Source organism: Schistocerca nitens, chromosome 3, assembly GCF_023898315.1.
Source record: "Schistocerca nitens isolate TAMUIC-IGC-003100 chromosome 3, iqSchNite1.1, whole genome shotgun sequence".
Taxonomy (NCBI): domain Eukaryota; kingdom Metazoa; phylum Arthropoda; class Insecta; order Orthoptera; family Acrididae; genus Schistocerca; species Schistocerca nitens.
The window spans coordinates 467,916,775-467,941,596 of NC_064616.1; the positions used below are offsets into that span (position 1 = coordinate 467,916,775).

The 24,822-nt window shown below is 43.6% G+C and overlaps 1 protein-coding gene across 1 annotated transcript in view; it reads right to left on the reverse strand.

The window, feature by feature from the left end:
- The window catches only part of LOC126249281 (single-minded homolog 1-like), a 137,194-nt gene that overhangs the window by 98,143 nt on the left and 14,229 nt on the right, over positions 1-24,822 (reverse strand). The window contains exon 2 of the mRNA XM_049950935.1: positions 10,709-10,794. Within this exon, the coding sequence (XP_049806892.1) occupies positions 10,709-10,794 (86 nt within the window). The remainder of the gene's footprint in view (positions 1-10,708; positions 10,795-24,822) is intronic.

Genomic DNA, 24,822 nt, shown 5'->3' on the forward strand with positions numbered 1-24,822 from the left:
CTCAGAGCCATTTGAACCATTTGACCATCGGCAGGGGCACACACGCTTCTAGGCTTGTACGTAAAGACTGTTGCATGCGTGATAGCATTTCAGCGGAAATGTCCGAGCAGGCTGCAGTAATACGTCGTTGCGTATCATCGTGTGTAGTTGATATGTCCTTGAATACAGCATCTTTCAGCTTTCCCCTTAGAAAAAAGTCTACAGGCGTCAGATCCGGGGAACGGGCTTGTAAGGTACACGTCCTCTGCGTCCAGTGCAACGATTGGAAACGACCCTTGAAGACATGTTGCAGTACTTCATGCACTAAGGGCTGGGCGGGAGTCATGTTGGTACCACAGGCTCCTCCTAGTCTGGAGAGGGAAGTCTTCTAACATCCATGGAAGACGAACTGCTAGGAAAAACGGGCATAGGAGCTGATGGTTTACTATCCCACACCGCACGTTTACAAAAATGGTTCAAATGGCTCTGAGCACTATGGGACTCAACTGCTGTGGTCATAAGTCCCCTAGAACTTAGAACTACTTAAACCTAACTAACCTAAGGACATCACACACATCCATGCCCGAGGCAGGATTCGAACCTGCAACCGTAGCAGTCGCACGGTCCCGGACCGCACGTTTACACTCCATGGACGCTGACGTTCCTCCTGACGAAGCCAACGAGGATTTTCAACAGACCAACAGTCCATGTTTCGGCGGTTAACCAGGCCACGATTGGAAAATGTGGCTTCATTGCTAAACAAGATACATGATACATCCGGAGTATCCTGTCTCGATGCCCGCGTACAGAACTTAGCACGATTCTGATAATCGTTCCCAAGCAGCTATAGATGCAGAGAGATGTGATAGGGGTGGAACCTCAGTCAATGTAGAATGCGTAGGACACTTGTCTGACTCATGCTACTTCCTCGTGCAGTAGCGCGGGAGCTAAATGCAACAGAAGCAAGAACGTTAGTTTCCCCCTCTTTACTCGTCACTTGTTTCCTTCTGTTACTTTGTTTGGTTGTTACGCTATCACTTTCACGTAACTTGTTGAAGAGGTTGATAAATAATTGCCGAGATGCCTGACGTTTATTAGGATAGCTTTCCGTATACACCGTAGAAGAACTGCGTTCTTCATACACTCTCCATACACGATGAGCACGTCGTCTTTTTTCTGCATTGGTAAATCCCATGGTCCACTCACGACCTGTTGCCTGGACTGTCACACAGTAACTGACTAGCAAGTCGCAGTGCACGTAAGGAACACATAAACACACTGTGAGCAAACATAACAACTCGTACGTAGCAACTACGCACGTTAAATGGCACAAACAAGTGTCGATGTGGTAAGTTTTCAGAATACGATATCTCATAAACGACTCGCACTAGAATCCTCCAACAAATACCACTGACATTCTAGTGTAGCCTAATTTCAGTTTGTTGATGTCATCAGGCATTGTACCGTTTAAAAAAGTGTATGTTTGCACAAAAATACACGTTCTAAGTATTATTACAGTCTGTTTATTGCCTAACAATACAAGCCTCTGACTATCAATCCATACTGTGAAAACCGCACATCAATAGCACTTTCCATTTCCACAATATTTGCGGTGCAAGTTTTAGGCGATTCACCCTGTATACGTGATGAAATAACGGCACGTTGCATAATAAAACTGACAGCCTACTGTGGTTTTTAAAAATAGTTTCATCGTTTAGAAGCTACACTGAGGTTTTAGACCCAAACATGAATAAACTAACGCATGGCAAAAGTGGGTTCTTCATATTTTACTAGAGGCTGTTTTCGGATTAATACAATCCGTTTCTTCCAGGTAATGTTCTCCGTGACGCTTTTTACACATTCTATTTATAAGGACATACCGAAAAATAATGTTACACAGAGAGAATGTATTATCGCAATATTAAAAAAGGCAGATGCTGAAAGATGTACGTATTACACGACTATCGGATTACAAGTCGTGATTATAAAATACTAACACGACTTATATGCAAATGGATGGCACTACTAGTAGAGGCCAAATAGGGGAAAATCAGTTTGAATTCCTGAGAAATGTAGGAACACGAGAGACACCATTAATCCCAAGTCTTATTTTAGAAGATAGGGTGTTGAAAGGAGAAACCAGTATTTTTATATTTACAAAGAAGCTTCTGACAACGTTGATTCGAACGAACTATTTGGAATTCTGAAGTTATCGGAAATAAAATACACCTAGGTAAAGAAGAGGGGTTCATTTCTAAGAGTCGAAGGACATGAAACATAGACAGTAATTGAGAACGGAATCAAACGACATTGTAAGTTACCCCTCGTGTTATTCAGTAAGTGCACTGAGCAAGCAGTAAAGGAAACTAAGGAAGTTAAAATCCAGAAGGAAAAAAGAATTTTTAAAGTTTGTGATGGCATTTCATTTCTCTCGGAGACGGCAAAGAAATTGGAATGTCAGCAGAAGGAACCTATTGGTAAATTGGAAATTTGTGGGAAGGTCTTATGGGACCAAACTGCTGAGGTCATCGGCCCTTAAGCTTACGCACTACTTAATCTAGCTTAAACTAACTTACACTAAGGACAACACACACACCCATGCCCAAGGGAGGACTCGAACCTCCGACGGGGGAGCCGCACGGACCGTGATAAGGCGCCCTAGACCGCGCGGCTACCCCGAGCGGCGAACTTGTTAGTGACTTGAAAAATGGTTATAAATAAATGCTTACAAATAAATGTAAAACGAGAGTAATGCAATGTAATTTAATTAACTCAGATGATGCACGCAGGATGAAATTAAGAACAGGAACGCTAAAAGTAGTAGATGAGTTTTGCTGTTTGGGCAGCAGAAGTAAAGACAATATAAAAAATATCGACTGGTAAAAGCAAGAAAACTTCCCTGAAAAAGAGAAATAAAATAGTACATATAAATTTAAGTGTTGTGAAGTCTTTCCTGAAATTATCTGTCTTGAGTATCACCTTATGTGTAAGTGAAAAATGTACGATGTATAGTACCGGATACGAAGAGAATAGAAGCTTTTGAAATGTCGTGCAGAGGAATGGTAAACACTAGGTGAGTATACAGAGAAACTAATCAAGAGGTAAATATTAGAATTGGGGAGAAAAGAGCTTTATGGTTCAAATTGATTAAAAGAAGTGATAAAATGATAGAACACATACTAGGATATGAAGGAATAATTAATTTAGTAAGGGAGTGAAATAGTGGGAGGAGGAACATATGAGGATAAAAACTGTAGAGGGAGATCAATGGCTGAATGCAGTAAGTAGGGCGCAATAAATATTCCGATGCTGTAAATTCTCCCCCTATCTACTTTTCTGAATGTTCAACCACGAACACACTCAAATACTCCTCCTTATTACTGTCTTCATTAGCGTCGTACTTCATCGCGTTTTCTACGTGTTCCCTTCCTTAGGAAATTTGTCCGCCCTTTTGGACCGCAGCCCGATCGTTATTCCTGCCCATTAACCACTGAGTGGCTCACTCCAATGTGAACAGTCTACCTGCGATTCCTCCGTCGTTTCAGAAGCTTCTAGCACGTCAGAGGTGTTGCAGTCACAGAAAATGAACTGATCGATCTTTAGTAAGGGTACCAGATGGTACCCTAACAAGATGAAAAGCCTATCACAGGAAAGACTGCCTTGGAGAGTGCTATAAAACAGTAACAGTCGAGCTTTCTTCAGTGCTACCCAGGCATTGTGTCGTCTATGAACTCAAGGCCTCAATTTTCAGTCCCGTAAGATCTGTATACGGTTTCGTGACGTGACTCTGCCAACTACAAACGAAGTACCATATGGCTTATTAGTGCGACAGTTAGAAGATGACAGAGGAAGTCGTTGAAAGTTTAAATATACCGAGAAGCATTAATCCAACATTAAGAAGAGTTTCCGGCTCCAGAATTGGTTTATGTATCCACCAGAGAAGACGAAACTAATAAGTTTCTGAGGCCCAAATAGACACCTCACTCGTTTGCGACAAATACTCTATGGCGATGCTGTAAAGCTTTAAGCAGCTAAGAATGAGATAACCATAAAGTGTTGGAACGCGTCGTGTTCAGTATAATAAACTATAAGAGAGTGGTAACAGAAATGTATGTCCTCGGTGGAAAATCGAACTACACGATGTGCCGGCAGGACGTCAGGAGGTGAAGGACACAAAAGGACGGAATTGCAGATTCCGGCAGGCGTTATCCGCCATCGGCGGGAGGTGACGGCGACAGCGGCTGTCTTTGTGAGACCGTCCCTCGTTGACAGCCCGCAGATAACGCCACATATGCCCTCACCTCTGATCGCAGCCACGATTCTTGTCATTCAAGTCCGATGCTGACATTAACAGCACAGCCTGCAGTAGGAGATAAACAACTTCAAACCGTGTAGTAGATGGCCCTTATCAAGTATTCCAACTCGCTAAACTTAAACTTCTTTCTTCGTTCACACATGACGCCCTTCCAAGCGTGGATGCAGGGCAACAGACAGATATAAATTTCTTAATGGAAGTAATTCTCCTGCGTAGGCTGTTCTTGTATTTCGAACTAAACACTTTTTTTTTTTTATAATGGCCATCATCGGCAGTAGGTAGACGTTAAATACGAGTGAAAAAAGTAATACATTTCGTTCCCCGCTAAAACTACTCAGTGATAAGAGTGGCACATTGTCAGAAGAGAGTACGTGTTCTGTGATTCCTGCAGGCACAGTTCTGGTGCGGTACGGATAACAGGTGCACCATTAAGTGTGAATAAAATGGCACGGCAACAAGAAACGTAGGCAACAGGAAACGTACTCCAAAGTTGAACTACGTGGGACAGTACGATTCTTGTGGGCAAAACGTCTAAATTGCACACAGATGCATCGGGAAATTGTGGCGGTGTATGGAGCAAATGCAGTGCCGCGTCCAGCCGTAGTCAAATGGGGCCAACGATTTGACCGAGGCCGCACAGACGTGGTTGATGTTGATCAGGAAGTGAGGCCATCGACATCGGCCAAAGACGACAAAGCCTAGGTAGCTGAGGCACTAATTTGCAGCAGTCGCAGATTTTCCGACGGTGAAAACGTTCGCACAACGGTTCTCGAATGAGTCTGTCACCAAAGAGCGGTTTTCTGCGGTTGAGGACTTTAAGAGTTACCAGAACGTTTCGACAGTCGTTTACAACGACCGACTTAATGACTACGTTGAAAAACAATGTCACGTATCTGTGTTACTTTAAAGCGTGTGGCGGCATTCAATAAAAGTTATTTGGCCTCCCATAATAATATGTAACTTACTTTTCCAAATCCCGTCGTATATATGATTTTTTTTTGTTTTTTGTCTTTAGTGTACTGCAGCTTAAGAGCGTTCTACATCAGATGCGTTTTGTTTTTATTGACAAAGCACCATCAGTGGTCGCTGGTATTTAATGATCTTTTTTACATGCTCTGAAGTGGAAAGGCTTGTCGCTCGTTTTAGCAAATACTGATGATAAAAATTAATTGGCTTTTAACCTTTCGCGATTTTTCGGCTTTTAGGAATCCACTTTTGCTTCCGCTGCATTTCATTTTTTTGCACTTCACTTCACTTTCGTAACTATTCACAAAAAGTTGTCTTCATTGAAATTTTACTGTAGTAGAATCAGTTTTGCATCCAGCAAAATCACAAAGGAGGAAAGTGCAACCAAGCTTTCTCGACTTCACCCTCTCCTAACAAAGAGGAAAAAACGTTTCTGCTTCAGAACACGTAAAAAAGAATATTAAAAACCAAAGACCACTGATGATGTTTCTTAAACAAAATCAGAACGTGTCTGATACATAACACTCTTAACCTGCAGTATGCTTAAGATGGAGAAAACAAATAACAACTGAGTTTATTTCATTATCAAGTATTTAGCTAATTCGCCCACTGGGCATTATCAGCTTTCATTATGATAAACATAGTTATTCCAGCAGCATACCGGTGTGAAAGAAAAAAAAGCAACATGTGATAGCATCCCTAATAAGATTGTCGCACAGCTATAATAAGTACAGGCACAACTATCACGGGTATTAAGCATGTACGCAAAATGAAAAAAGGTGCAGCCCTTATACATGCTTTGTCACCGTACCAGCATACATAGCACATAAAAAGTCGTGGTCAACGTCTTCAAATTAAACACTATGTATATCAAAGAAATTAGTAGGTACACTTTATCCTCTTCCCGCCCCACCCACCTTTGACCGCGCCATGCGGAATAGTTGCACCCGCACCTACTATAGTTGTGCACAACTATTATTACAGACGCTATCACATGCCTTTTTCTTCTTCACGCAATGTATAGATTATAGCCTGCTGCAAGCATAACAGTTTACATTGTCATGAAATTTGATAATGCCCAAGGAAGGCGAAATTAGCAAATTCCTAAATAACGAAACAAACTGTTCATTTATGAATAAAAGAACAGCCTGTGCAGGAAAAAGACTTCCATTAAGAAATTTACATCGGCTATGTACCCATACATAAAAAGAACTATTGAAGTTAATTTTCTGTTCCAAGATTTCGGGGAAGTGTTGGACGCTGTACCACACTGTAAAGGTGTAAAGTGTTAACAAATGTTCGAGAATACGGAATACGTTTTCAAATAAATGACAGACTTAAAAGACTTTTTGAATAACAGAACCCAATTTGATGTCCTGGACGACGAGTGTTCATCAGGAGAAAGGCAACGTCAGGTGTGCCCTGGAAAAGTGATACGACCACTCCTGTTCTTCCCCCAGATAAAAGATCATTCGGATAGGGTGGGCAGCAATCTGAAACCGTTTTCTGATGGCGCTGTTGCGTACAGGGAAGACATCCTTGATTGAGTGTAGGAGATTCAGGATGCTGTAAATTTGGGTAAATGTAAGTTAGTATGGATGGGTAAGAGAAACATTCCCGCAATGTTCGATACAGTTTCTCAAGAATTTACATTGTGTTGGCCGAAATGGTGATGGAAGTGCTGATTCGAAGATGTAACAGTGAATAGTGGAATTGCTTGTTATAGTGGAATGCTGCTGACGTGTTGTCCGATGCCAAAGGAATAAAGTAGATAATGGCTGTTACTCAGAGTAATATTGAGGAAGATCCAGTAGCAGTTTAGATACACACTAATAATGAACATAAGCAAAAGAGAATCTGTAGAACCAGTAGTACTATTAGTAGTTGGGAAATGGCTTAAGGGGTTTATAGTAGTCTTGTAGTGATAAACTGTAGTTGTAGTACCAGAATGTTTCGTAATTTTTATAAGTACTATTTCAGTACTTGTAATACTGTCGGCACAAACTAACCTGACACTCGGCGCGGTGGCTGATGGCAGAGACCGTAAAGGCATTCCCCATTTACGGTCGCTTTTCAGTACTTGTAATACTGTCGGCACAAACTAACCTGACACTCGGCGCGGTGGCTGATGGCAGAGACCGTAAAGGCATTCCCCATTTACGGTCGCTCCCATCAGTCGCCGCTCCTAGTATCAACTTAGCTCGTGCGGACGGTGTATTATATATATATATATATATATATATATATATATACAGCATATTAGGGGTATAAGGGTAGATATATATATATATATATATATATATATATATATATATATATATATATACAGCATATTAGGGGTATAAGGGTATATATATATATATATATATATATATATATATATATATATATATATATATATATATATATATATACAGCATATTAGGGGTATAAGGGTAGATATTTTTCTTGATGTCTGAGGACAGTGCACTGAACAACATTACGTCAGTATGTACTTCATTTGCAGACTAATAATATTACAGCCATTAAGATTAGTATTTTTTTAGGCTGGTTACATCTTCCAAGTACATGTGGCAAGAGCAAGCGATTAATGCTTATTTTCCTCTGCACAGCAGGTCAGGTGTTGAAGTGTGGACGTGTGGAAGCAAAATGTTTAGTCTATACTGACAGGTGTAATACACTTAATGGTGCAGTTACGATCCTGTATAAAATATCAGGTAGTAAATTACACTGATGAGGCAAAACATTATGACCAATTGCTTAATAGCTTGTCTGTTCATCTTTGGAACGAAATACATCACTGATTCTGCGTATCAGGGATCCGACAGCTTGTTGGTAGGTCTGTGAAGATATGTGGCACTGGATGTCTACACAGAGGTCATGTAATTTGCGTAAATAACCGGCCGCTGATTTGGGTACGGGGTGATGACGCCCGAAAGCGACACAGATGGGTTCCATAGAATTTACATCAGGCGAATTTGTCGCCGAGACGTCAACGTGAGTTCATATTATCCTCCTCAAACCGCTGTAGCACTGTTTTGGCACCGAGACACGGGCAGTTATACTGCTGAACGGTAACTTAGCCGTCGGCGAAGACATCAAATATGAAGGAATGCAGGTGGTTCGCATCTGCCAGCGTGTATTCGATTACTACCACACGACCCATGCAAGCGTAGGAGAATGTCTCCCACTGCATTACATTGCTCCCACTAGCCTGCGTCCGCTGCACGCTGCACGTTTCGAGCCACTGTTCATGTCGATGACGGCGTTTGTCGAGACGACCACCGACCTCGTGTAGCAAAAATGTGATTCACCCGAAGAGCCGACACGTTTCCATTGATAGACAGTCGAATCCCTATGGTCCGCAGCCCACTGCAATCGTAATTGACAGTGTCGTTGGGCCAACATGTGAACACGTAGAGGTGGTCTGATGCGGGGCTTCATGTTCAACAGTGTACGATGAACGGTCTGCTCCGAAACACTTCTGCTTGTACCAGCATTGTACTCTTTCTGTAGAGATGCCACAGATCACTATCTACTTTCCTACAAGAGCAGACAAGTCTCCGAGCCCCATGTTCTGTGAAGAGTCGTGGACCTCCAATCATTTAGCGCCAAGTGGTAGTTTCACTGCCCTCCTACCTCTTTCCGTAGATGCTCACGAGAGTAGCACGTGAACATTCGACCAGCTTCGCCATTTTAGAGACACTCGTTTACAGGCTTTCCGTAATAATAATCTGCCCTTTGTCAAAGTTGCTTATCTCAATGTATTTTGCCATTTGCAGGCCATATCTTCGCTCTCTTTCAAATTCTGAAGGTGGTAGGGATAAAATACAGGGAGCGAAAGGCTATTTACAATTTCTATAGAAACCAAATGGCAGTTATAAGAGTTAAGGGGCATGAAAGGGAAGCAGTGGTTGGGAAGGGAGTGAGACAGGGTTGTAGCCTCTCCCCGATGTTATTCAATCTGTATGTTGAGCAAGCAGTGAAGGAAACAAAAGAAAAATTCGGAGTAGGTATTAAAATCCATGGAGCAGAAATAAAAACTTTGAGGTTCGCCGATGACATTGTAATTCTGTCAGAGACAGCAAAGGACTTGGAAGAGCAGTTGAACGGAATTGATAGTGTCTTGAAAGGAGGATATAAGTTGAACATCAACAAAAGCAAAACGAGGATAATGGAATGTAGTCAAATTAAGTCGGGTGATGCTGAGGGTATTAGATTAGGAAATGAGACACTTAAGCCGGCCGCGGTGGCCGTGCGGTTCTGGCGCTGCAGTCCGGAACCGCGGGACTGCTACGGTCGCAGGTTCGAATCCTGCCTCGGGCATGGGTGTGTGTGATGTCCTTAGGTTAGTTGGGTTTAAGTAGTTCTAAGTTCTAGGGGACTTATGACCTAAGATGTTGAGTCCCATAGTGCTCAGAGCCATTTGAACCATTTGGAGACACTTAAAGTGGTAAAGGAGTTTTGCTATTTGGGGAGCAAAATAACTGATGATGATCGAAGTAGAGAGGATATAAAATGTAGACTGGCAATGGGAAGGAAAGCGTTTCTGAAGAAGAAAAATTTGTTAACATCGAGTATAGATGTAAGTGTCAGGAAGTTGTTTCTGAAAGTATTTGTATGGAGTGTAGCCATGTATGGAAGTGAAACATGGACGATAAATAGTTTAGACAAGAAGAGAATAGAAGCTTTCGAAATGTGGTGCTGCAGGAGAATGCTGAAGATTAGATGGGTAGATCATATTACTAATGAGGAGGTGTTGAATAGGATTGGGGAGAAGAGAAGTTTGTGGCACAACTTGACTAGAAGAAGGGATCGGTTGATAGGACATGTTCTGAGGCATCAAGGGATCACCAATTTAGTATTGGAGGGCAGCGTAGAGGGTAAAAATCGTAGAGGGAGACCAAGAGATGAATACACCAAGCAGATTCAGAAGGATGTAGGTTGCAGTAGGTACTGGGAGATGAAGAAACTTGCACTGGATAGAGTAGCGTGGAGAGCTGCATCAAACCAGTCTCAGGACTGAAGAACACAACAACAACAACAACATCTTCGCTAGGGTTATCCATCAGTGTCTGCTCCACTTACATCCAGCGTCACGTTGTGCAGTGGTCACAATGTTTTGGCTTATCAGTATATGTGACATGTTTGCGAGAATACTGTCAGTCGCATAGAAAACCATGTAACACATTGAAATGGAAAGTGGGTACATGTTAAGGTACCAGTGATCACAATATCTTTATTTATAGTCCTACCACCCGAAACTTGAGTTGTATGGTTTATGTTATCCTCCCAGATAATAGGCAGTAATTGTGAAGAATAAACAAACATGAAATCGAACGAGATCACAAAGTTCACTGTAGGAAAGGCAGATGGCCGACTACGGTTTATAGGAAGAGTTCAGGCCTCCGGCTTGTGGAGTTGTAGCAAGAGGCGGCGCTGTGTTACCTGCAGCAGGTGCGAACCCAGCTCCTTGATGCAGGACTCACGCGGATTCGCCGGCGGCGGCGCCGCTCCCCACGCGTCGCCCAGACCTGCAAAAACAACAGCACGTACATTCCTCTGCTTCCTTCACATCACTTCAAATTTTATCAGTCGCAGAGTGCTGCCTATTGCGAAAAACAGGGTGATTCAACTAAGCTGTAAACCTCATTTATTTCGGAGCCGTTTAGACATTGTAATTCTGTTTTCATTTACATAAATCGTGTGAAAGTCCTCACTAGACGGCCTATAGTCTCTTTTCATTGATATATTAATTAAAGAGATGTCGGTATCATCTTCACTTGTACAAACTGAATTATACACTGCGTGACAAAAAAGCGTAGCACCCAGGAGACATAGTCGGATTTCATTGTAGCTTCGTGCACGTACACAGCTTCGGTGGGTGTGTAAATGGTAATTCTCTTTGACGGGTAGCACGGCCAACAGAGTGCGCTTATTTTGTTCATATTTGCCAGACCTGGTAGGGTATACTGGTATTAGTGGTACGATCTGCGTTAGACATTGCCTGATCACTGTGAAGGATACGGAGATTCCGCGTACTCGCGTGAGATAGCGTTACCAGAGATTGAAAGGGGCCTCACTGTGAGTCTCCAGTTTGTTGGTTGGTCGAATCATCCGATATTCAGATTTGTAGGATGAGAGAACTCTTGACGGGACAACAGTACGTCACGAAAGACTGCCCCTCATGTGTTACCTCCCATGTGACAGTGTCGTGATGCCATTCTTCAATAGGACAATGCTCGTCCACACATTACATTTGTCTGTATGTCTGCATGATACTGAGGTACACCCGATGGAACAAGTGTGGGACTAACACGGAAGTAACTCCGTCTCATTGTCAGTGCCAGTATGCAGGATTTCAAACACCTGTTACAACAGTTGTGGGGAAGCTTGCCTCAGGAGAGGATACAACCGCTGAATGGCAACCATCCAGATCAAATCAGTTCACGCATTCAAGCCAGGCCATAGGGTGTCCAACCTCATACTGATTGGATAAGTGGATTCACATTGCCTAGCTCTTCGTAAATTTGACTTGATTTTGCAATCACTAAATAACATTACATCCCCTCTGAATCCGTAAAGTTTCGGTAGTGTCCTCCTCCTCTTCTGGGTGCTTCACTTTCTTTTCTCAGACGCTGTTCTGCTGCTAGTATCGTAGTTCTAAAAGAGACCATCTGAACGCCGTTTCACTCTTAAAAACACGATTACAGTACTTATAACTAGGATTTTATCTGTTTTGAATATGAAACCGAGTGCTACATTTTGCGGAAGTTCGTGATTTCATACCCAAACAAGGAAATATGCCACGTCAGATACGGAGGAAACAGTGTTTCACACTGTCGCGATACCAGTAAAAAAGGGACAAAGAGGTAATATAGCCATCATTCTATCTTTGGCGTTCACGAGTGTCGAGTACCGGCTAGTTTGAAAAAATAAATGTGTTTCACAAGAGAAACTACACTGTCGGAAAATAATGAAACACCCTCCAGGACAAGGTCGTTTGTATTGACAAATGATGTGACAGGAAGTTCATTATTTTGTTCATTTTGGTTAGGGAAGAACGCAGCTGTTTTCGAAACTTACATTGTAGGAAATACATTTTTTTAAAATGATTTTATTGTACCATTACTTGCAAAGAAGTCAACGGTACCATTTAACGATGGGCTCAGACTCGAAGCTAGCAATAGTGCAATAAAATAATTTCCAAAAATTTGTGGCTGGTTGCGATATTTCCCACAGTGTAGTTTACAGGTATTTCATTCTCATAGGAGCATATGATAAAAAATTCACACCAAATGAAACGCACATGTCATAGTAAAAAGTGACCAAACGGTGGCAACAATGCATAACGCACCCCCCTCTGACGGCAACGTTGGCATGTATTTTCGCATGAAAAACATCGCAAAGGTGCCGAATGGCATTCTGCGATAGATTGTCCCAAGCACCTTGCACCTTTTATTTCAATTCCGGAATGGTTCTTGCAGGCTCTGGAGAACGAGTAAGTTCCCACTTCACCATGTCTCACACGTGTTCTATTAGTGCGACAGCTGTTGATCTTGCTGCTAGTGGAGCTGTCGTACACAATGAAGAGGACAATGCATCGCAGAATGAGATTTTCACTCTGCAGCGGAGTGTGCGCTTATATTAAACTTCCTGGCAGATTAAAACTGTGTGCCGGACCGAGACTCGAACTCGGGACCTTTGCCTTCGTGGGCAAGTGCTCTACCAACAGAGCTACCCAAGCACGACTCACGCCCCGGCCTCACAGCTTTACTTCTGCCAGTACCTCGTCTCCTGCCTTCCAAACTTTACAGAAGCTCTCCTACGAACCTTGCAGAACTAGCACTCCTGAAAGAAAGGATATTGTGGAGACGACATGGCTTAGCCACAGCCTGGGGGATGTTTCCAGAATGAGTCTCGGCCTGGCACACAGTTTTAATCTCCCAGGAAGTTTCATATAAGCGCACACTCCGCTGCAGAGTGAAAATCTCATTCTGGAAACATCCCCCAGGCTGTGGCTAAGCCATGTCTCCGCAATATCCTTTCTTTCAGGAGTGCTAATTCTGAAAGGTTCGCAGGCGAACTTCTGTAAAGTTTGGAAGGTAGGAGACGAGGTACTGGCAGAAGTAAAGCTGTGAGGACGGGGTGTGAGTCGTGCATGCGTCGCAGTAGCCGTACATAGACGTGAACTGTCTAGCTGAAAAAGTACATCAACTTCCTGTCGAAGAAATGGTAGCAGAGAGAGGATAACAACCTGCAAAATGTAGCTGGCAGTGGTTATTTTATCCTACAGAAACACCAGTTGTAACTGATGTCCGTCCCATACCATGAAGTCTGAATTGGGACCAGTGTGGTGTGGCGAATGTACTCCTGAGCAGGCCGCTCACCATGTCCACGCCGTACACGCGTTCCTCCATCACTCGCATACAGACAAACCCTACTCTGATCGTTGAAGGCAATAGAGTGCCATCCCACTCTCTAGTCTACCCTTTCACGAAACCAGAGTAGCCGTGTTTGGTGGTATCGTGGTGTTAGTGGTAGCCGGGACAGCAGACGGTTTCCAGTGGTTCTTGGTGCCACATCAAGTGCAACATGCGTCCAGATTTCTTCCCTGGATGATGTTCTGTCAGTCACTGCAGCTCTCACAATCCGCTTATACCGCATTGTTTACGGAGTAGTGATTTAAAGACACAAAGTTGCTGATTAGATGTGGATTTACTATGAATAGGGAATTGCGCCCAGCACGTTGTTGGTCATATATTTAAAATTACCTATTTCCGGCCATATCAAAAATTTTCCCACCGAGATTTGCACACACTGAAGTTCTGCACGAAGACGGTCTGCTCCTCAAGGACAAATTCGAAATAATCATTAGCATACTTCTGAGAATGAGAGCGCTTAAAGGGGAAAAGATTCGACACATTTCATTTCTCAGTCTACTGGGAGAGATACGTGTGAAGTTGGACGGTAATTTCATTTAGCTATCGAGTTACTATCGATCGCGTAGTGCAGGTACAATGAAACCTTCCAATAATTAGAGTGGATTCACCGGAAGTGGTTTTTTCCAACTCTACACAGGCAACAGTTACTGGAATGGAATGTGAAGCTCACTTTTATGAGGCTTTCTCGTCTGAAGCATTCACCGTCAATGGCATTAGTTGTTTGCAACTGACCACAAGTGTAACGCGTTTGCTGCCCACGCGACTACCATTACAGGATCGAAAGAAAAAGTAACACGCTACGTAGGAAGAGGAATTAGGCGGTGCGTGGTCCGAATGCTGCGCGGGGAATTATGTAGCATCGCTCTTTTAGCGCTGGCGCCACACGTGGGTAAATACCATCTGTAAATTCCAGCTGTGCCCCCCCTCCCCCACAAAAAAACGCACAGCATTTACAAGCAACGTTTACGGCACAAAACAATAAAAATGAACCTTTCCGTTGCAGGACAACAAAATCTGAAGCACTTGTAACCTCCGACACTACATTAATACACGGATGTCAAGTTCCCAATAGAACATATTAATAATTTTCTATGCGATATGTATTCTGAAATTTATTTTACAAATGAACTTAGCATGTATTTTATAGAGGGCTTCGTAAAGTGTTAAGTGTTTTCAAATTCCTAGTTTAAGTCGAAATTCGTTTCAGCGTACCAATACCAACTTTCACTAACATTGCCAAAACCCGTATGACAATCTCGATACCGTAGAGACACGAGAGAGGGAAAGAAAGAGGAAGAAGATACAGTCTGTTTCAAAAAGAATATACATATTACAAAGTATTACGTTGTCGAAACTATGTATCACTGCGCCACGGCTCGGTTATTTGAGGAAAAAAAATACATTGTTCAGCTTATATTCATTGCCGCTAGATGTCGGACATCACACACATCCATGCCCGAGGCAGGATTCGAACCTGCGACCGCAGCAGTCACGCGGTTCCAGACTGAAGCGCCTATAACCGCACGGCAACAACGGCCGGCGGAACTGGTGATGTCATTTTATTCCAAATCAGTATTACAGTTCGGAATCTCCATTGCCATGGTCCATATGGTGGACAAATAATATAAGTATTGTACCCACAGAGTGATTTTCATTAACTTCTAAAAACCCCCGAAGCGACGTATATTACTCTCAGACAAGTAGTTTAATATAAGACACATGGGGCCGCAAATGTTGGGAAATAGCCGAAGAGTGGATGACAGATGTTGAACATGTGACGTCACCAGATGACGTACCTTATCGCACGTGCAGCGGCTAGGCTTGTTGATCCTACCCTCCCCGGCAGGGAACAGTGCTACACATCGCTCCGCTAGGCTATTCTGTTTTCGTTCTTGCATTATCAGTGCTCGCAAATAGCAACAAAGGAGAAATCATTTCATAAGTTAGATCTTATTCTGATAATTAACCTCGATTTCAGAACACAGCATTTCTGATCACAGTTTTTGCATTCGGTGTTTACTTACGTGCAGGTTCCGTTTCATGCAATCGCCGATCCACGGCAGCAAACGATGAGTGAGAAGGTAAAACATACTATGGGAAACGTTCTGCGCATTAGAATTAGCACCACTACACAGATTCATGTCTGAAAGCTAGTTAAAACGTAGTCTTGTATTGCCACTATTGCGAGCACTACCGTATCACACCGTATAATGAAAGAACGAAAACCGAGCACCCTAGGGGAGCCACGTGTAGCACTGCCCCCTAAAGACGAGGTTAGGCTCGACAAGCCCAATCGCTACACGTGCGACGAGGTACGTCATCTGGTGACGTCACATGTTCAACATTTGTCATCCACTTTTCTGCTATTTCCCAAAATTTGTAGCCCCATGTGTCTTATACTAAATTACTTGTCTCAATGTTATGTACGTCACTTCGGGGGTTTTTAAACGTTAATAAGAATCATTCTGTGTATGGGCATGCTAAAGTTATTCTAAATCAGTGACCGAACTATTTATATTGTGATTTCTCTGTAAATATGATTACATATTTGAACCAATCAGTTGTCAGCATGATACGACAAACCCAAGTCAAAATAACAAAAAATTATACCACGAAAATAGAAAGTCGCCATCATTTCAGGAACAGTAATTGACAGAAACAGAAAGAAAAGGTGCTACAATTCCAGTAATAGAAAACTAAAAACCTTGGCTGCACGACATCACACCCCTGAGCGGCGCTGAATGGATCGGATTTAGCAGACAATAAGCGGACCCGCTTCCGACTGTCACGAACAAACAGTCCGGGCTGCGGCGTGTCCCGGCGGAGGGAGAAAGGGAACATTATTCGACGTCCATTTGCAAAGTCCTCGATTCAGTTTGAGACCGGGGGAGGGTGGAGAGGAGTCCAGTTTGTTAGTGTTTTGTTGGGGCGCGCGCCGAGGGGAGCTGAAAAGCGCAACACAAGAGCGCAACCCGCCGCCTGCCGCATGAATATTCGAGGGCGGCGCCGCGGGCATGCCCACACATATCATTACCACCGACACCGTCACGTCATTATGTCTTCGTCGCAGATATCGCACCGGGGCAATCGTCATCACGGCAGCGGGCCACCGCTCACTCTTACCACGCAGCTGGCCTCTTTCCGGCATAAACGAGTCGCTCAAAAAACGGATTAATCGAGACCTTCCCATAGGAGGGTCGTTATGGATGGGGACATCATAAATCGTGGAGCGAAAGGGATAAAATTCTCTTACGAGCAAAAGATTGTGAATAAAAAAAGAATTCCTAAATTAAAGCATGCCGCCCGGACTGTATCACAGTTGATCCCTAAAACTATTACGGGTGAAGCAAAAACATTCTAGCAAATATGGATCCGACAACAAGCCGTTCCTGTGATAACAGGGCAAGTGTGTTTACCAGCTACCACTGACTTCAGTACGAAATCTTGTCCTAGTTACAATAAATACATTTCATATCTAAACTTTTCAATTAATTGGACCCAAATATCAGAGACCAGTATACTTCCAGTTACATACAGAATCAAACTCCAGTGTGTAAAACAGATTCAAACATCTGATTACTTTACAAGTGAGTTAGTGTGTTCAATAGCTGACGTTAAGCATGCAAGCGAGAGAAAGTTTGGAAAATATTTGAAGGTATGCTTAATGTTTGTTGGAAGTCGCTAAGTCTTTATGAAACACTGGATGAATATAGTCTGGGTAATTTGGGCTCGATTTGAAGCAAAAGCAAATTTTCCGTGTATCTCAATGTTTATGACGTCATATCTCCTAGACTATATGTTGTAGCATTATATTATTTTGCAGGTAAATTCAGTGGTATGTATGGATACTGTGTGCAAACTGTGGGCGCCGTCGGTTACACTGCCTCAAAACAAACGCACAGTTTTAATTGCAATACTTGGTGTATTGTGTTATATGTTTAGCCAAAATTGTACATCGTAATGAGTAGATTACGACAGCATTTTATTTTTTAAAAAAATTCGGTGAATAATAATGCGAAACATTGAAAATCAAATTTTTGGTGACCCTGGGAGCCGTTTGTTAGGCAACCTGGAACTCGTACTGGCTTCCTCGATAGTCGCTTAGTAACCTTGCGGTCTAACGCACGGCTTTCCGAATTGGGAAGCAGCGCCTGGTCCCCGGCACGAATCCGCCCGGCGGACTTGTGTCGAGGTCCGGTGAGCCGGCCAGTCTGTGGATGGTTTTTAGGCGTTTTCCATCTGCCTCGGCAAATGCGGGCTGGCTCCCCTTATTGCCCTTCAGCTACATTATGTCGGCGATTGCTGCGCAAACATGTTCTCCACGTAGCCTACGCGTACATCACCATTACTCTACCACGCAAACATAGGAGCTACACTCGTCTGGTGTGAGACGTTCCCTGGGGGGTCCACCGGGGGCCGAACCGCACAATAACCCTGGGTTCGGTGTGGGGCGGCGGAGGGGTGAAGTGGACTGCGGTAGTCGTCGTGGGGTTGTGAACCACTGCGGCTGCGGCGGGGACGGAGCTTCTCCGTCGTTTTTAGGCCTCCAGTTACCATACCATACAATATACAGGGTGTTTCAAAAATGACCGGTATATTTGAAACGGCAATACAAACTAAACGAGCAGCGATAGAATTACACCGTTTGTTGCAATATGCTTGGGACAACTGTACATTTTCAGGCAGACAAACTTTCGAAATTACAGTAGTTACAATTGTCAACAACAGATGGCGCTGCGGTCTGGGAAACTCTATAGTACGATATTTGCCACATATCCACCATGCGTAGCAATAATATGGCGTAGTCTCTGAATGAAATTACCCGAAACCTTTGACAACGTGTCTGGCGGAATGGCTTCACATGCAGATGAGATGTACTGCTTCAGCTGTTCAATTGTTTCTGGATTCTGGCGGTACACCTGGTCTTTCAAGTTCAAATGGCTCTGAGCACTATGGGACTCCACTGCTGTGGTCATAAGTCCCCTAGAACTTAGAACTACTTAAACCTAACTAACCTAAGGACAGCACACAACACCCAGCCATCACGAGGCACAGAAAATCCCTGACCCCGCCGGGAATCGAACCCAGGAACCCGGGCGTGGGAAGCGAGAACGCTACCGCACGACCACGAGATGCGGGCAGGTCTTTCAAGTGTCCCCACAGAAAGAAGTCACAGGGGTTCATGTCTGGCGAATAGGGAGGCCAATCCACGCCGCCTCCTGTATGTTTCGGATAGCCCAAAGCAATCACACGATCATCGAAATATTCATTCAGGAAATTAAAGACGTCGGCCGTGCGATGTGGCCGGGCACCATCTTGCATAAACCACGAGGTGTTCGCAGTGCCGCCTAAGGCAGTTTGTACCGCCACAAATTCACGAAGAATGTCCTTATAGCGTGATGCAGTAATCATTTCGGATCTGAAAAATGGGCCAATGATTCCTTTGGAAGAAATGGCGGCCCAGACCAGTACTTTTTGAGGATGCAGGGACGATGGGACTGCAACATGGGGCTTTTCGGTTCCCCATATGCGCCAGTTCTGTTTATTGACGAAGCCGTCCAGGTAAAAATAAGCTTCGTCAGTAAACCAAATGCTGCCCACATGCATATCGCCGTCATCAATCCTATGCACTATATCGTTAGCGAATGTCTCTCGTGCAGCAATGGTAGCGGCGCTGAGGGGTTGCCGCGTTTGAATTTTGTATGGATAGAGGTGTAAACTCTGGCGCATGAGACGATACGTGGACGTTGGCGTCATTTGGACCGCAGCTGCAACACGGCGAACGGAAACCCGAGGCCGCTGTTGGATCACCTGCTGCACTAGCTGCGCGTTGCCCTCTGTGGTTGCCGTACGCGGTCGCCCTACCTTTCCAGCACGTTCATCCGTCACGTTCCCAGTCCGTTGAAATTTTGCAAACAGATCCTTTATTGTATCGCTTTTCGGTCCTTTGGTTACATTAAACCTCCGTTGAAAACTTCGTCTTGTTGCAACAACACTGTGTTCTAGGCGGTGGAATTCCAACACCAGAAAAATCCTCTGTTCTAAGGAATAAACCATGTTGTCCACAGCACACTTGCACGTTGTGAACAGCACACGCTTACAGTAGAAAGACGACGTACAGAATGGCGCACCCACAGACTGCGTTGTCTTCTATATCTTTCACATCACTTGCAGCGCCATCTGTTGTTGAAAATTGTAACTACTGTAATTTCGAAAGTTTGTCCGCCTGAAAATGTACTGTTGTCCCAAGCATATTGCAACAAACGGTGTATTTCTATCGCTGCTCGTTTAGTTTTTATTGCCGTTTCAAATATACCGGTCATTTTTGAAACACCCTGTATATGGCGCTTTAGACGTCACCTGATATCAGCAGCAAAATGTTCTGTCCGCCATCAGGCATGAACCAGATTCTCCAACCATGGGCCACGTCTGACATTTGTTTCCAACTGAATACAAACTTATTGTAAAAGTTTATATTTTAAATACATTTGCGCTAACTAGGTCAAAACTTCATGCTTAAAATCAGTGACTGCTCGAAACTACACATTCGCAATTATCTCGCAAACGGCTCGTTTACGGTCCCATGTTAAGTGAAATGCTATTGCTTATTTTATCGAATACGCTGGTTCGATGTAAGAGACGTCCTGAAGGCCCTAATCTGATTACGTTAAATAAATAAATATACTTTTCTCTGTGTCAGAATCTGGAAGAATCCTGGAGATACTAAAAGGTATCGGATAGATTATATAATGGTAAGACAGTGATTTAGGAACCAGGTTTTAAATTGTAAGACATTTCCAGGGGCAGATGTGGACTCTGACCACAATCTATTGGTTATGAACTGCAGATTGAAACTGAAGAAACTGCAAAAAGGTGGGAATTTAAGGAGATGGGACCTGGATAAACTGATAGAACCAGAGGTTGTACAGAGTTTCAGGGAGAGCATAAGGGAACAATTGACAGAAATGGGGGAAACAAATACAGTAGAAAAAGAATGGGTAGCTCTGGGGGATGAAGTAGTGAAGGCAGCAGACGATAAAGTAGGTAAAAAGACGAGGGCTAATAGAAATGCTTGGGTAACAGAAGAAATATTGAATTTAATTGATGAAAGGAGAAAATATAAAAATGCAGTAAATGAAGCAGGCAAAAAGGAATACAAACGTCTCAAAAATGAGATCGACAGGAAGTGCAAAATGGCTAAGCAGGGATGGCTAGAGGACAAATGTAAGGATGTAGAGGCTTGTCTCACTAGGGGTAAGATAGATACCGCCTACAGGAAAATTAATGAGACCTTTGGAGAGAAGAGAACCACTTGTATGAATATCAAGAGCTCAGATGGCAACCCAGTTCTAAGCAAAGAAGGGAAGACAGAAAGGTGGAAGGAGTATATAGAGGGTTTATACAAGGGCGATGTACTTGAGGACAATATTATGGAAATGGGAGAGGATATAGACGAAGACGAAATGGGAGATACGATACTGCGTGAAGAGTTTGACAGAGCACTGAAAGACCTGAGTCGAAACAAAGCCCCGGGAGTAGACAACATTCCATTAGAACTACTGATGGCCTTGGGAGAGCCAGTCATGACAAAACTCTACCAACTGGTGAGCAAGATGTATGAGACAGGCGAAATACCCACAGACTTCAAGAAGAATATAATAATTCCAATCCCAAAGAAAACAGGTGTTGACAGAAGTGAAAATTACCGAACTATCAGTTTAATAAGTCATGGCTGCAAAATACAAACGCGAATTCTTTACAGACGAATGGAAAAACTGGTAGAAGCGGACCTCGGGGAAGATCAGTTTGGATTCCGTAGAAATTTTGGAACACGTGAGGCAATACTAACCTTACGACTTATCTTAGAAGGAAGATTAAGAAAAGGCAAACCTACGTTTCTAGCATTTGTAGACTTAGAGAAAGCTTTTGACAATGTTAACTGGAATACTCTCTTTCAAATTCTGAAGGTGGCAGGGGTAAAATGCAGGGAGCGAAAGGCTATTTACAATTTGTACAGAAACCAGATGGCAGTTATAAGAGTCGAGGGACATGAAAGGGAAGCAGTGGTTGGGAAGGGAGTGAGACAGGGTTGTAGCCTCTACCCGATGTTATTCAATCTGTATATTGAGCAAGCAGTAAAGGAAACAAAAGAAAAATTCGGAGTAGGTATTAAAATTCATGGAGAAGAAGTAAAAACTTTGAGGTTCGCCGATGACATTGTAATTCTGTCAGAGACAGCAAAGGACTTGGAAGAGCAGTTGAACGGAATGGACAGTGTCTTGAAAGGAGGATATAAGATGAACATCAACAAAAGCAAAACGAGGATAATGGAATGTAGTCAAATTAAATCGGGTGATGCTGAGGGAATTAGATTAGGAAATGAGATACTTAAAGTAGTAAATGAGTTTTGCTATTTGGGGAGCAAAATAACTGATGATGGTCGAAGTAGAGAGGATATAAAATGTAGACTGGCAATGGCAAGGAAATCGTTTCTGAATAAGAGAAATTTGTTAACGTCGAGTATAGATTTAAGTGTCAGGAAGTCGTTTCTGAAAGTATTTGTATGGAGTGTAGCCATGTATGGAAGTGAAACATGGACGATAAATAGTTTGGACAAGAAGAGAATAGAAGCTTTCGAAATGTGGTGCTACAGAAGAATGCTGAAGATAAGGTGGGTAGATCACGTAACTAATGAGGAGGTATTGAATAGGATTGGCGAGAAGAGAAGTTTGTGGCACAACTTGACTAGAAGAAGGGATCGGTTGGTAGGACATGTTTTGAGGCATCAAGGGATCACAAATTTAGCATTGGAGGGCAGCGTGGAGGGTAAAAATCGTAGTGGGAGACCAAGAGATGAATACACTAAGCAGATTCAGAAGGATGTAGGTTGCAGTAGGTACTGGGAGATGAAGAAGCTTGCACAGGATAGAGTAGCATGGAGAGCTGCATCAAACCAGTCTCAGGACTGAAGACCACAACAACAACAACAACTGTGTCAGTTTACACTTTAAATTAAGATAATAAAGTATATCGTGCTGGTGGCACCAGAGTTGTTAGATGCTTTTTTACTGGTGTTTCGGCAGATACCGTAATTTCTTTTTGCGGTTTGTAGATGTAATCGTCCTAAACAAACACTGGTCATCTCGTACTTTATGCGACGCCCAACCTCAACAGGAAACGTCGATTTGTTTCCATCACAAACAAAGTATTTTTAAGGTGGAATTTTATGTGCCCATTTGGTGGGGTTGTCCCAATTTAGTCTAGTCTGATGTCCAATTTAACGATACGTATCAAGAACGATAGAGTACGCAAAGAATATCAGCACTCCAGCAACGACTGAGCGGCGCAACTACTTGGCTGTGGCTGACAGCGCGGTGCGGGGCGTAACACGAGACAAGAAAGGGAGAGTCTGGCAACCAAGATACGGTTAACCAATGTTAACCACCACAGTAAGTGCTGCAGAACATATAGCTACGCTAAACATCCGACAAGCATAATTCGGGATACTTTATCGAATTGTCACATACAGTGAGGTGACAAAAGTCACGGGGTACCTCCTAAAACCGTGTCGGACCTCCTTTTGTCCGGCGTTGTGCAGCAACTCGACGTGGCGTGGATTCATCAAGTCGTTGGAAGTCTCCTTCAAAAATGCTGAGCCACGCTGCCCCTATAGCAGTTCATAATTGCGGAAATGTTTCCGGTGAGCTGTGATGTGCACGAAATGATCTCACGATTATATCACATAAATGTTTTCTGGGATTCATGTCGGGCAATGTAGGTGGCCAAATCATTCGCTCTAATTGTCCAGAATGTTCTTCAGACCAATTGTGAACAATTGCGGCTCGCTGACATGATATCCTTATTTGGGAACAGGACGTCCATTAATGGCCTCAAACAATCTCCGTGTAGCTGAACATAACCATTTCCAGTTAGTGACTGGTTCACTTGAACCAAAAGACACCGTCCATTTCATGTAAACACAACACACACGCCGGCCGTGGTTGCCGCGTGGTTCTAGGCGCTTCAGTCCGGAATCGCGCAACTACTACGGTCGCAGGTTCGAATCCTGCCTCGGGCATGGATTTGTGTGATGTCCTTAGGTTAGTTAGGTTTAAGTAGTTCTAAATCTAGGGGACTGATGACCTCACATGTTAAGTCCCATAGTGATCAGAGCCATTTGAACCATTTTGAACAGCACACATCATTATGGTGCCCACCATCAGCTTTCTCTGTTCCTTATTGACAACTTGGGCTCATGGCTTGGGTCTGCGCCGCACTCTAAACATACCATCAGCAATCGGGACTCATCAGACGAGGCCACGGTTTTCCAGTCGTCTAGGGTCCAACTGAAATAGTCACGCGCCCAGGAGAGACGCAGCAGGCGATGTCGTGCTATAGCAAAGGTATTCGCGTCGGTCATCTGCTGCCATAGCCCACAAAAGCCAAATTTCGCCGCACTGTCAAATGGCTCTGACCACTATGCGACTTAACTTCTGAGGTCATCAGTCGCCTAGAACTTAGAACTAATTAAACCTAACTAATCTAAGGACATCACACACATCCATGCGCGAGGCAGGATTCGAACCTGCGACCGTAGCGGTCGCTCGGTTCCAGACTGTAGCGCCTAGAACCGCACGGCCACTCCAGCCGGCGCGCCGCACTCTCCTAACTGATGAGTTCATCGTACGTCCCTCATTGATTTCGGATGTTATTACATGCATTGTTGCTTGTCTGTAGGCACTGACAACTCTACGCAAACGCCGCTGCTCTCGATCGTTAAGTGAAGGCCGTCAGCCACTGCAGTGTTCGTGGTAATGCCTGAAATCTGGTATTCGTGGCACACTCTTGACACTGTTGTTCTCGGAATATTGAATTCCCTAAAGATTTCCGAGATGGAATGTCCCACACATCTAGCTCCAGCTACCATTACGCGTTCAAAGACTCTTAATTCCCGTAGTGCGGCCATAATCACGTAGAAAACATTTTCACACAAATCACCTGAGAACAAATGACAGGTCCGCCAATGCACTGCCCTTCTGTACCTTCTTTACGCGATACTACCGTAATCTGTATATGTACATATCCCTATCCAATGACTTTTATCACCTAGGTATAAAT